The sequence below is a fragment of the Phoenix dactylifera genome, chromosome 2, assembly GCF_051530095.1.
Source record: "Phoenix dactylifera cultivar Ajwa chromosome 2, Ajwa_hap1_PhDact_Kaust_v1.1, whole genome shotgun sequence".
Lineage (NCBI taxonomy): Eukaryota > Viridiplantae > Streptophyta > Magnoliopsida > Arecales > Arecaceae > Phoenix > Phoenix dactylifera.
Window position 1 is genome coordinate 12500702 of NC_143191.1, and position 14230 is coordinate 12514931.

General features: G+C 35.1%; 1 protein-coding gene across 17 annotated transcripts in view; it reads right to left on the reverse strand.

Annotated features, from left to right (window-relative positions):
• Positions 1–14230, reverse strand: part of MPS1 (multipolar spindle 1) — a 30678-nt gene that overhangs the window by 10878 nt on the left and 5570 nt on the right. For 16 of the 17 annotated variants that reach the window (XM_088715357.2, XM_088715355.2, XM_088715356.1 and 13 more), the window contains exons 2-8: positions 14112–14169; positions 13873–14019; positions 13716–13775; positions 7565–7647; positions 7431–7488; positions 5646–5759; positions 1336–1528 (exon numbers count right to left, since the gene is read on the reverse strand). In XM_088715357.2, the coding sequence (XP_088571483.1) occupies positions 1336–1528; positions 5646–5759; positions 7431–7488; positions 7565–7647; positions 13716–13775; positions 13873–14019; positions 14112–14169 (713 nt within the window). The remainder of the gene's footprint in view (positions 1–1335; positions 1529–5645; positions 5760–7430; positions 7489–7564; positions 7648–13715; positions 13776–13872; positions 14020–14111; positions 14170–14230) is intronic. The other variant, XM_088715362.1, reaches the window with a different exon arrangement.

Genomic DNA, 14230 nt, shown 5'->3' on the forward strand with positions numbered 1-14230 from the left:
TATCAAAAATGTCTCATAATTTATCTATTCCAATGATTTCTAACAAAAAGGCTCTCTGTTAACCCATTCAACTAATAAGTAGAACAAATGTACCATGAATGATAAACTCATCTTGCTCTTTTTTTTCTTTTCACATACATCTTTGGCCAATTATTTAATAAGACTAAATGATTACATTATTTGTAATCTACCTTTTGCACATATAATTGAAACTTTCTACAGACAAAGGGGTAAAAGTAGACAGGATAATATCCGTCTGAATTCATTTTCGTATCTGAATCTATTAAGAAATTTGAGCATCCGACTAATATCCTTATCTGTATCCATATCTATCAAAGAAAAATGGGTATGGATATAGATAGACAACTATCCGATCCGTATCTAAATATCTGATTTATTTATAACCTTATTTAATTTTATAAATCACCCATGAACTTTTAATGAAAATATATAACCATGTTAACATGCTATTAACTTGATTTACTATCCACTTAGTAATATCTTTGATTTTGTAGTTATAAAGTTTAATTAGCTGGCTTATATCCATACTTCCAGTCAAGGTTTTACATCTTGACGGGATGGGATAGAAACGGGACAAGATGGGGTCGGGATTCCAAAACCCATCCACATGTGGAGAGAAGAAGAGAAAGGAAAGAAAGAATGGAAAGATGAAGAAAAGGAAAAAGTGATAGAAAGGAAGAGAGAAAAAAAAGAAAGAAGGCAAGAAGGAAAAAAGGAAGGAAAGAGAAGAAGAGAGAGGAAAGATAGCGAAGAAGAAAAAGGGAAAAGAAAGGAAGGGATAAGGAAAGAAAAAATAGAAAAGAAAAGAAAAGAAAGGAAGATAGAAGAAAAGAAAAGAAACAAAGAAAAGAAAGCAAAATAAGAAAGAAAGGAAAGAAGGGGAGAGAGATGGAAGATATCTACTAGGATCCATGATCGGGACCATTGCTGGGATGGGATGGGACAGCAGGGCCTCCTGTTCCATGGAGAAACTGGAACACCTCTATCCAACGGGATTTAAAATCTTGCTTTTAGTATCCGATTTGTATCCATATCCGTTTAAAGCAAATATGGTATGAACTTTTGCATCTGACCAATATCTGTATTTGTATCTGTATTCGTCAAAGAAAATAAATATGGATATGGATATACTAGTACCCGATATATATCCGATCCGGTTTCAGCCCTATGCAGATAGGTTGCATATGCATTATATGGTTAGCATCTCATTGAGTTATCATAATAAAGATAAAACAAGAAAAATCTACTGAAGCATAATTTCACTTATTTGCTAATGAAGCAAGCAATACATGCTACACTTACAGGACTACTTACATCATAAACATGCTGTCGTGCATAGAAGGGAAAGAATCATCAAATGGATCCATGAGAAGTAAACTTTCTGCTACAACAGAAATCTTTTGAGAAACCGAAAGAATTATACGTTGACCAATAAATGGCTCATTTCCTAGCTTGCGGATTAAGTGCTGAATATAGAACTGGGCATCTGAACAAGAATCTCTTGATCCTGAGATTTAAAATGAGAAGATTTGATGAAGACAAAATAAATGTCAAAAGTCAACAGTCAGCAAATAAAACAACTAACAGATAATTATAATCATTATGCAAGCTTATGGAGTATCAAAATAATTTACAACATAGAGAAGCATTCTTCATATTGCCCTGTGTAGCAACTCATGGCATAATGAGGATACTAAGATATTCACCTCATTAAACTTACATAAGGATGAGTTCCAGTAATTAAAAGAAGATGAAAGTGACATTGAACCAATAGCTATATTTGCCAGAAGCTTTTCTTCTTTTTTTTACGTAAAAGTTCATTGGAAAATTGATGACTGAAACAAAATGTATTGACACCTGCATAAAACTCAAATTGGGATTTGTATATTACTTGTTACGGAGAAAAGACAAAGTACACTATGTTGATGCCCAAACAAGTTCATAAATTTAATGCAACCTAATATAAGAAGCAAAATAAATTAAATTTAGAAAAAAAGGAAGCACTGAAGAAGAAGAGATGTAAATCAAGGTTTTGCTGTTTAAGCACAGGTTTTAAGATAAGTACATTAACAGATATCTTGCAATGTGAAAATAGAAAATGCCATGGAAATAAATATCTATATTGAAGATAAAAGCATTTATCATGTAATCCACAATGTGTTGTTTTCCACCATTTATTCCTATAAAATGTCATGTCCTATATGATTGGGTGACCATATATTCTTTATAAACATTTCCATTCTGATATTTATAAGACTTATCTTAGAGAAACAAAGAGGTAGACCATGTCCTCTGAAATGACCCAGCACCTCATCCAAAAAGGCCAGCCAGAATTTTTTATTTGGGGTCCTTGGGCCTGCTTGAGTGCCCAAAGATATCTCCAATGACAGCTAATGTGGGACCAAACACAAGGATGAGCTCCAGTAATTAAAAGAAGATGAAAGTGGCATTAAGCCAATAGCATATTTGCTGGAAGCTTTTCTTCTTTTTTTTAATGTAAAAGTTCATTGGAAATTTGATGACTGAAACAAAATGTATTGATACACACATAAAACTCAAACTGGGCTTGTACATTGCTTGTTATTGAGGAAAGACAAAGTACACTATGTTAATGTTCAAACAAGTTCATAAATATAATGCAACCTAATATAACAAGCAAAGTAAATTAAATATAGAAGAAAGGAAGCAGCGAAGAAGAAGAGATGTAAATCAAGGATTTGCTGTTTAAGTACAGATTTTAAGATAAAGTACATTACCAGATATCTTGAAATGTGAGAATAGTAAATGCCACGGAAATAAATATTTATACTGAAGATAAAAAGCTTTTATCATATAATCCAGAGTGTGAAATCCACAAGTGCACTGTTGTCAATCATTTATTCCTATAGCCATGTCCTATATAATTGGGTGATCACATATTCTTTCTAAACATCTCCATTCTGATATTTATAAGACTTTTCTTAGAGAAACAATGATCTAGTACCTCATCCAAAAAGGCTAACCAGAATTTTTCACTTGGGGTTCTTGACCGTGCTTGAGTACCCCTAGATAACCCCAGTAATAGCTAATACAGGGCCAAACACATGTCTACCGCCCGCCTCTTGCCCGGGTTTAAGCGCTAGCATCCACACCAAGAAAGCATGCAACTAGAAACAAAAATCCCAAGACCGCTCATGGTCAGCCCCAAAAAAGCCCATGCTACTAGGGGTGTAAATGGACCTGATAAAATCTGTCCAGATCTATTTTCATGTCCAAATTTATTTCCAAATGTGTACAAGTTTGAGTATCCAACTATATCCTTATTCACACCCATATGTGTGAAAGAAACAAATATACAGATATGGATAGGTAATTATCCAATCCGTATTCGGATATCCGATTATCTTTGCAATCTTGTCCAGTCTTATCCCATTCTCCTAAACTTTAAAGAAAAATTAACAAATATTATCATGTTTTTAACCTAATTTACGTTCTATACAATCAAGGTACACTGAACCGATATCGGAACCCGTGCCGGTTGGCTACTGGTTCGGTATAGTACGGTTTGATATGGTACCCCCGGTGGTTCACCCCGGTTCAATAGACCATAATTCAAGCCTTTTAAAGAGGTGGGGAGGTCTAAACCGGTTCAAACACTAGTTCCGCTCCGAATCACTCGGCTCTGGGCAGTTCGGGAAGGATTTTGAAATTTAGGGCCGAACCAATTCGGTTCCACACCGGTTTGATTCGGTACAGGGTGAACTATGCGGTTCGGCCCAGTTCGGCGTACATTGCATACAATTTTATATTTGATTTAGTGGTTCATAAAATTATCTGATATATATCTGTATTCTTATCTATATAATCAAAATATATGATTTGTATCAGTATATCTAAAAAAAAATAGGGTTATGAATTTTAACATCTAATTAATATCCATATTTGTATTTGTATTTATCAAATAAAAATGGATAAGAATATAGATATACTGATATCCGATCTATATCCAATCCATTTTCATACCTAAAGCTACAGTGTCGTTGCTACACATGGGCCATGGTTGAAACCACTTTGATACCATTTGAAATGACCTAAGACCTCACCTAAAAAAGCTAGCTAGAAATTTTTATTTGAGATCCTTAGCCCTGCTTAACTGCCCATGATCTCCCCAACACACAACTAGTGTGGGATTGAACACATGCCTACATAGGGTCCTTACATCTCTCTCACCTCATGTTTAACCTTGTTACTTGGACACTTCCAAAAATCCGTGTCGTATATGTATCTTAGTTAGATACGAATCGAATAATTGGATACTCATGAAGTTGTTAGTAGCCACTTTTGAATATTGGAAGAGAGTTGAATTCTTCCAACAATAAGATCGATCCTAAATTTTGATGTTAGGAGTAGGTATTTGTACTTTTTAGAGATTGATCAAGGATGAAGATATTGAAAACAACTTTACACAATATTATTCTTCCTTTATCCTTAAGTTAATTGGGAAGTTTAATTGAGATCTTAACAAAAAAATATCTTCCTAATGTTCAAAGAAACAATGTTAAGTATAAATATGTAATTTAGTTAATATTTTATTTATCCTATGTATCCATGTGTCTCCCTTTCTCTCTTTTGCTAAGTCAGACACTTGGATATGCATCCGAATCCGCTCTCTTATTATTGTCCATGAAACACTTGTGATTAATAATTTTTTATAACTATAATAGATGAAAAGCAAGAGTCTGAGTTGAATCAACATATATATGCACTATCTCAAAGTTGAACAGGAAAATGTTACATGACAAGATGGTCTTAAGCACCATAAGAATCAGACAAAGAACTAAAGTCAGGAGTTATTCTCCAATTATTGATTAATTCACAAAATTCAGCTATGTAAAACCCATAAGAGTAAGCTACTTAGCAAAAGATGGATATCCACTCAAATTAATATTCAGTCACAAAAACAATTAAACACTACATACCTACATTAGAAATTATCAACAACTGTCAAGCAAAACATTTTTCTTCAACCAAACTCTCTACCCCGCCCCCCTCCCTCCCTCCTCTCTCTGTACCCACTAGCCCTATTGATAAGTATTCATTTATCTAAGAATTAAGAAATTAACGACAATGTTTGATTTCTTTATTTGGCAATTAAGGACAAAAAAATGAGATGTTATATTTTACAGTTGAAGCCACTAGTGTAAATTATGTAGTGCTACCCTAAAAAATCTAGATGTTCTACCTAGGTTGGATCCCTCATATTGGAAATCTCACTCCTGAATCTATTTCGTGGTGCTTCTAATAATAATTGTTCTGGGGTCCTGCTTTTCTTCTCCCACACCCTCTCCATATCCAAGTAACTATGATGTCACCAAACAACTAAATTAATCAATTAGAATCAGAAGACAAGATCAGCACAAACTTCCAGCAGCATAAACAATCAATAGATATGTCAATTATGATGAGAAACCAAGAGTCTGTGTATGTGCTAAAGTCAAATAGTTCATTACCAAGTACGGCACTGATATATTACAAAGTAATGTTAAAGCCAAAAAAATCTAAGAATAACAATAACATACATTTCAAAATTACCCAATTCAACAATATTACAGATCACGACCATGTACTAGCGGCACAGAAATTACCATTATTTTCAGGGACAGTACACATCATTCTTGTCAAACGCATAATCAATCCATTGATAAGATCTTCAGCTAACTCATTTTCCTTTTGCAATGACAGCAAATTCTTCAATGAAGCTTCAATAAACAAGAAATTGAGCAATTACAAGTCACACCGAACATTTAGTTGGGAATGATAGAACAGAAACCAGAAGCAGCAAAAATGATTACAAAGACTCAAACAGCAAGTTCATATGGACATTCCACAGAAAACTGCCATGGCAACAAAATCAAGGCCGGATTAAAATTTTGATATTTCTCTGTTTCATCATTTCTAGTGCAGGATAAGTTAAAGGACAATATAAAATAGTCCTATTAGACTTGAGTTGTAAAAGAAAGGATTTGACATAGAAGTGGAGCAGATAAAACAAGTGCATAAATAAATTTGAGAACATGGAAACATTCAAGCTAATATGATCCCACAACTTTGCAACCTACACAATATCTTCTAGCTCGCACAAAACAAGGAAATGTTAAGAAGGCAGTAAACCAAAATTTGTGCAGCTACCATGAAATACTATCTGAACGGATTTAGCAGTACCATAAAGAAAAAGATGTAAGCCATGTGTGAGCTAGCTGAAACTGGAAATTATGGTAGACAGCTTATCAAATCCGAGAAAAAGTTATGAAACAAGTTCTCCATTTATCAGGTTGTTAACTCCAAGAAACCTATAAATACACATTGATATCAGATGTCTGATTTAGAAAAAAGTTATGAAACAAGTTCTCTGTTTATCTGGTCTTACTGGCGGCAGGCATGACTTGATGCCTGCATCAGTGTACATGCTAGGGTAGAAATATGGTCAACAAAGTTACATATCCAAGTAAAAATACAGTGAAGCTGAAATGGATCGATTGAAATTCATCCACATATCTGCATTGGGTTGCACAGGAGAATTGTCAGAGACTAGGCCTAAATTGTTGAGTTTTTGGTAAATTGGTTGATAGAGGGTGAACCTTGGCAACAGTAAGATTGCCGTGACCTGGAGATCACGGGTTCGAAGCATAGAAACAGCCTCTTCGTAAGTGGAAGTAAGATTCTGTACATCTGACCCTCCCTAGACTCCGTAGTAGTGAGAGCCTCGTGCAGTGGGCTGCTTTTTTTTAGCTTAAGCAAAACAAAATGATGGCTGATTGTAGAAATCCTTTGGTCATAACACATTGATAAAAGGCAGAACCGCATTTCTAGAATACTATCTTGTACCAATAAAATGAGGCGAACCAAACGAGATATACTGAAATTTCCTGATAAAATGAGATGCAAAAACAAGAGGAGCCCATTGTAGTCATGATGTACATAAACTATGAATTAAGAAAGGGCCTGAAAACCTTGAAAAGATTGATTTATGAGAGTGGGTGCAATGTAAGACATGAGTGTTAAATTCAAATTAAGCTTTTGGGGAGTTATATAACAAATTAAGCTTTCAAGTTTAATTAAGTTTAATATAAGACAAGAAGAAGAAGACATGTGTGTTAGTAATTAATCAGTTCTTTGGGGAGTTATATAACAAATTAAGCTTTCAAGTTTTGTGGTGCATAAATGACTCGAACAATTGCAAGCTACCATTAGAAAATGTGCAAAATATGGCTATAAGTCAAGCAAGAGTAGTAGTAAGTATGTACGTGTATATATCACAACATTACCATCCTCTGTGGAAACTTCATGGCAAAACAGCTTTTCTCAAAGAGCTAGATAAATAATTCCAAAATGCATAATGTCAGAAGAAAAGGCCCTTGAGGTTTCCTTACCTAGAATTAAATCTGTAGCTTGATGAGAGAATGTAGCAAAAGAAGAGTCCATCTTCCCCTTTGTAACAAAATGAGACACTTAGCTTAAAAATGAAACAACAAATGGAAAATGCTTCTCCAACTGAGTTGTTTACTTTTGCTAAATGAGTGTCTGAAAGCTCCACCAGGAAATCAATTGATGTACCAAGCCGCTCCATCCCGTCTTCATTGTTAAACTCTACCAGTTAACCAGATAAACATGTTAAAAGGTGAAGTTTTTGGTCCAATAAATCAAGAGGAAGATAATCTTGGAAGCAACTAATTGTTATAACTGAAAGACTACAAAATTTGAAAATAGCTAACAGGAAAAAAAAGGTAGTAACTAAGTTTGGCTAACAGACCTAGTTCTAGAAGATTAAACAAACAATAATCATATCTGAATCTGCTGACAAATGTTGCATCATAAACTCTAAACAGTTTCAAGTCAATAAAACAACATCATGTTTAGAAGTCAAAGTGAACACATCTTATATGGTCATAGGAGTCATAGAACTAGTTAATTTAGAAACCATGGAGTGGCATTTATTATATATATGTCCATGAACACATGCATGTATGCATTTATGTACATGTGAAAATGAAGACAACAAAGTTCATCAAATTACATTACCAAATTCATTTCTTTAATTTAGATGGAATTCAGTAAAAAAAATAGTTGCATTGCAAAAGAATATTACTGTATCACAAATGCACATCTTCCGATTACCATTTTGTCATGGATTTCAGACCATGTATGCCAACTTAAGTGACAAATAACTTATGATATAGGCCATAGTCTTCCTGACAGCTTGCAGTCCTATTAGGATGAAATATCTTCTTGGATTAAAAGGAAGGCAGTGAACATGGTTCTTAATAATCAGCAGAGCTAACTGTGAGCCTAAACTATCTAATGGGACTTGATCAGACCTTTGGGTTGTGCATGCATCTGTCAGAAAAGGAAGATCAATTGGGCCACAGCATAACATACAGAATTCAATTTCGTAGGATTAATAATGAAGACATACTATAGGGAAGATTGACGACAAACAGAGAACAGAAGCAATTCTTGGCAACTTGTCTCTACAATACAGAACTATAAGAAAATGAATATGTCCAGAATATCAATTATACAATTGATCTTTGCATGTCTAAACATGAAAAGACTGGAAATATTTTCTGGATTAAAATTCCAACAATATAAGGAAGTGCATTCAGCCATGCACATAACATGGTTGTAGTGGAAGTGAGCGTGTTAACGTGAAGAGGAATAAAGTTGAAAGAGTTCACAAGCCATCATCAAGAAAAATTGAAATTAAAGAGTACCAATTAAAATTGACATGTGCAACCAAAGCCAAACTTGACCCTGGCTATCCCAGCAAGTAAATTTTGTAAAATGGTTCTATGCAGGAGAGTTTGACCTGAGGAAACCCCTATGGAAGTTAGAAGAAGAATCTGGGACAGTTCATACTAAGAAGTTGTTTGGATGCCTGGCTATCATATTCACAGGATATCCTGCATCTGTTCCAGTGATACAACTCAGATAGTATACTGGAGTGGGTATCAACATGATATTCGGGTTAAATGTGGACACTCCTATCACATCTCTGTACAAGATATCGCAAATATAATTTGCCGGTGATTTACAGCATATTCCAAAAATCTAGGGATTGTACATTTAACAACATCACTAAACCGTCCTATTCCTTTCCCATCTCCTCTCATCTTCTCACCTAAATCAAATTATTCACCTTCTATTTAAGTATTTCTCAGCCATGGTATACAGTAACCAGATTTCATAGAGCTGCATTTCCTACCATTTTTCCAGACATCTCAAGTTGGAGAGTTTGGCAACAAATCAAGACCAGAGGGATGCATGAAATACGAATATTTCTGACCCTTTCCGAACAACAAAGAGCTTGACTTGTAAGTAGTGGTGGAATTTTAATTTGAAAAAGAATTAATTTTTTTTAAAAAAATAAACCAACCTTATCCCCTAAATTTTAGTTGGTTTAAATACTTTAGAATACTTTTTGCCTGACGCCTCTTTCCGAAGAGCCATAACTCTTCGGAAGAGAACATTAGTTTCTGAATAGATACGGTGCTTTCGAAATATCATGTTTCTTTAGAACCATCGCATTGCCTTGGTCACCCAACAAAGTCTAAAATAGACTCTGAGTCTAGCACCCTGAAAAGTATCCGAACAGACCACATCTCATTTGTGCTCTAAGACTGTTTCTGAGACAAAGACTCTACTCTCTTCTTTTCCATCTTTCTTCTGCCACTTTTTCTTTCCTTTTTGGGCAACTAAAGGCGTCTTTCGACTTAAGCCTTTCAACGATCGTGCTGTTTAGAGAAGAATTAGGCTGAGCTGGGTACCTTAGGGACGAGATTGTCGTAAACCACACATAGGCGGCGAATCACATTCATAAGGTAGTGTACATCACACACCTTGATTCAGGCAAGGTCTTTCAACCAATTGATTTTCAAGATTTTGTAGATATAAAGTTTTAATTCATTTTATTATTTGAAAGCAAAAATAGCAATATCAAGGCTATCTCCCATCAACCGTCTAAGAATGTAATTTTGATAAAACTAGAAATTGCTATTGGTTGCTTAGAATTAAATTTACTTTGATTGCATAAAATCAGAAAGTTTTTATCTTTATTTACAAAAATCAGTCACTTAAGAAATTTGTATTGCTCTGAAAATAGTGCAAACAGATTTTTCTGCAACTTTCAAAACTGTACAGAATTTTTCTGCGGCTTTAAATTCTGCGCAAAAATTTTCTGCAGCCTTAAAAATCCATACAGAAGTTTTCTACAGCTTTATATTCTGTGCAAACTGATTTTCTGCAAGCTTTAAATTATGTGCAGAAATTTTCTGCATCTTCAAAATCTGCGGAGAAAATTTCTGCATGTTGAAAATCTGTACAGAAATTACTGCTACTTTAAAAATTGTGCATATTATTAGTTGATTTTTCAAAATACCTATTGCTGCTGCTTTGAACAATGTACCGAAATCACAAAGTTATTTTACTTGTCACATTTTTAGTATAATTATTTAATTTTGTTGCTCTTTATTGCATTTATTTCAAAACCTAACATTGTATTAATGAAAGCCATTAATTATCTATTTAAACACATAAGGCTAGATTAGTAGCTAAGATGTATAACCACAAAAAATATTTAGATTTCTTTGATGCCTATTCTCTTATAGCTAGAATCCCAACCCTTATAACTCTTCTTGTCATTGCTTCCATCCATAAGTTGATCATTCATCAAATGGATGCGAAGATTGCATTCCTTAATAGAGATCTAGATGAAGAGATCTATATGGAACATCCTGAACAATTCGTTGTAAAGGGATAAGAGAACTAGGTTTGCAAACTTGTTAAGTTTTTATACGGTCTAAAACAAGCAACTAAACAATGGCATAAAAAGTTTGATAAAACCATCCAGTCTTTAGGTTTCACCATCAATGATCATGATAAGTGTGTCTATTCCAAAATTATCGATGATGATTACGTGATCCTTTGTTTGCACGTCGATGATATTCTGATCTTTGAAACTTCTCTTAAAATCACATCTGAAATCAAACAATTCCTTTCAAATCACTTTGACATGAAAGACTTAGTTGAAGCTGATGTTACCTTAGGGATGAAGCTTATCAGTTCTCCTGAAAAGATAGCTCTCTCTCTTGCTCATTCCATCAAGAAAATGATTGAAAAAATTGGATACTTTGATCCAATTATCCATCTTCAAAAGAATTTAGGTAAACCAATTGATAAATCAGATCTTTCAAATCATAGGTTCTCTCCTACATGTGGCAAACAGAAGATGAGACCTAATATTGTCTATGTTGCAGAGAGACTAAGTAGATATACCCAAAATTCAAATCAATCTCATTGGTCAGTCGTTGAAAAGGTATTCCGATGTCTTGTGGGAACTCTAAATATATATCTCTCTCTACATTGGATACCCTTAGATGCCTGAGAGCTACAGTGATGCAAATTGAATTACTGATTCTCTTGATCTTAAATCAACCACCGGATATTTTTTCTTCTGAACGGTGTTGTTGTAGCCTAGGGACATTCCAGACAAACTATTATTTCACGAAGCACCATGAAGGCCGAGTTGATTGCTCGTATACTATTTGTATTGAGGTAGAGTAGATTAAAGATCTTATCTCAGAGCTACCATTAGAACCCAAGCCACTTTCGGCCATATCAATCCATTGTGATAATAAGATCGTGATAGAACTAATTTATTAAAAGAGTATTAGTAAAAAGATGAACTGACATATCCAGATTCTTTATAAATTTGTAAGACAACTCAAGAAGAGTAATGTCATTTTCTTAGAATTTGTCAAATCTAAGAAAAACTTGGCAGATCAATTAATCAAAGGTTTGTCTAGGAGTGAAGTCCTAGAAACATCGAGGGGATGGAGCTTAACCACACTATTTGGTCACCAACAATGGACACCCAACCTCTGTCAATGGAGATCCTACGAAAAAAAATTCTATGTGGTAAAAATAAATCTAATTGAGTGATTGTATCAGAGTACATTCTCAAAGTATATCTCCTTTCATCCCTACATGAGTGCTCACATCAGTGACAAAGTAAATTCGAAAGGTAGAGTTGTACTCTGAGTTCAAGACAAAATTTGCAGGATATTAGGTCACAAATACTCTTGGAGGACTTACCATATGAGAGTTGTTGTATGGGCTGCGACTAGAAGTTTGGGCAAACCCTAATAATTTATTATAAAAAATCAAGGTACTACATGCAACATTTTTTAATGGCACTAACCACATAAAAATCCAATTGATCCACACTGTGTGTGATAAGTAACAGCCTGAGTTAAGGATCGTCAAACCAGTACCGGTAGGCATACTAGTCGGCCACCGGACTAGTTCGGTATCTGTTCGGATCGAACCGAACCGGAACCACTGGTTCAGCCTGGTTCATGTATCTAAAAGTCTAAAAAAATTTATGGTTCGCACCGATTTCTAGCTGGTATCGACTGATACGGGCCGGTTCGGACCGGTACGGACCGGTACAAGCCGGTACTATTTTTTAACGCCAAATCGAACCGGTTCGGTACGGGCCGGTTCAGCATTTCTTGGTTTGAGTCAAAGAACCTAGTTCAAGATCTAATCCACTATAGTTCTTTCAAATAGATACAATTAACACTAAGTAAGATTCAAGTCCACGGGACACCTCATCCATTGCACAGTATAAGTTATCAAGATATTTTTCTCTTAATTTTTTTTAAAAAAATTAAATCTTTTGTGGAGGATTGTTGGAGTTTAAATTTGAAAAAGATTTAATTGTTTTTAAAACAAAGATAAACCAACCTTATTCTCTAAATTTAGTTGGTTTAAATGCTTTAAAACACTTTTTGCACGACGCCTCTTTCCAAAGAGTTGACTCTTCGAAAGAAAATATTGGTTTCCAAAGAGATATAATGTTTTCGAAACATTACATATCTTCAGAACCAACGCATTGTCTTGGTCACTTGAATAGAGTTGATAAATAGACTTTGAGTTCAACGCTCTCAAAAATATCCGAACACATCACATCTCTTCTCTACTTTGAGATTGTTTCTAAGACAAAGATTACTTCCACAGCGCACTCTGCTCTTTTCTATCTTTCTTTTGCCACTCTTTCTTCCTTTACTAGGCAACTAAAGAAGTCCTTCAGGTCAAACCTTCCAGCAATTTTGCTTGGTGGAGGATAATCGGGCTAAGCCGGATTGTTGTATTTTGGGGACAAGATCGCCATAAACCCGTGCGTAGAGGGCAAATCATGTTTTCCAAATAGTGTACATTACATGCCTTGATCCAGGCAAAATCTTTCAACCAATTCATTTTCAAGATTTTGTAGAAATAAAGTTTTAATTTATTTTACTATTTCACAGTAAAATTAGCAATCTCTAGGCCATATTCCACCAACAAGTAGTACTTCCCAATACAAGAAAAGAAGTGGGCTTTTCCCTAAAGAAGACACGGCTGGAACGAATATTAAGAACTCATAAGTTTTAATCCAAACAATAGAGATTAAAGTTAACAAGTGTAAAGCTCTCGACTCATCAAAATGCTGCCAAAAATCATTATGCATAACAGGTTTATGGAGGAAAACGATATGTTAATCACATGATAGCTACAAAATAAAAGAGAAAAAGCACAAAACATTAGCAAATAATATGAACTTCCCCATAATCCTCTACCACTACCTCTAAGAGACGAGTCAGCAGATAACTACCTACCTAAAAAATGTCTTCTTGGGATAGAACCATCCACCCTTTTCCTTTTCTCCTTCCAGCGAACTGAAAATCCGAGAACAAGATTTTCGACTCAAATTCCACAAACAAAATTGAGGGAGGGAAGATATAATGGGAAAATAATTCACAAGAAACTCCATACCCAGTCTTAGAAATCTTCTTCTCAGGACCTCATCGATCCAGTGCTCGCTGGCGCCACTTCCCGCATCTCCTCCCAGCTCACCAAATCCATCAAAGAAATGGCACCGGCAGGAAACTATTGGGGGCTCAACATCGCAATGCATTCCATCTAAAATATCCAAGAATTAACCAGCGCGTGAATAAATCAACTAATCCCATAGATCTCTCTAGGAGAGATGAGGAGGAAAACGAGAAGGGGACCTTCGAGCTGCTTGAGCTCCTCTCTGAGCCTCAGGATCTCTCGCTTCCGGTCCTTGGCCTGGAGAGATCGGGGATTAGGGTTTGGAATCGCTTTCTTCTGGGGAGAGGAGGAGGAGGAG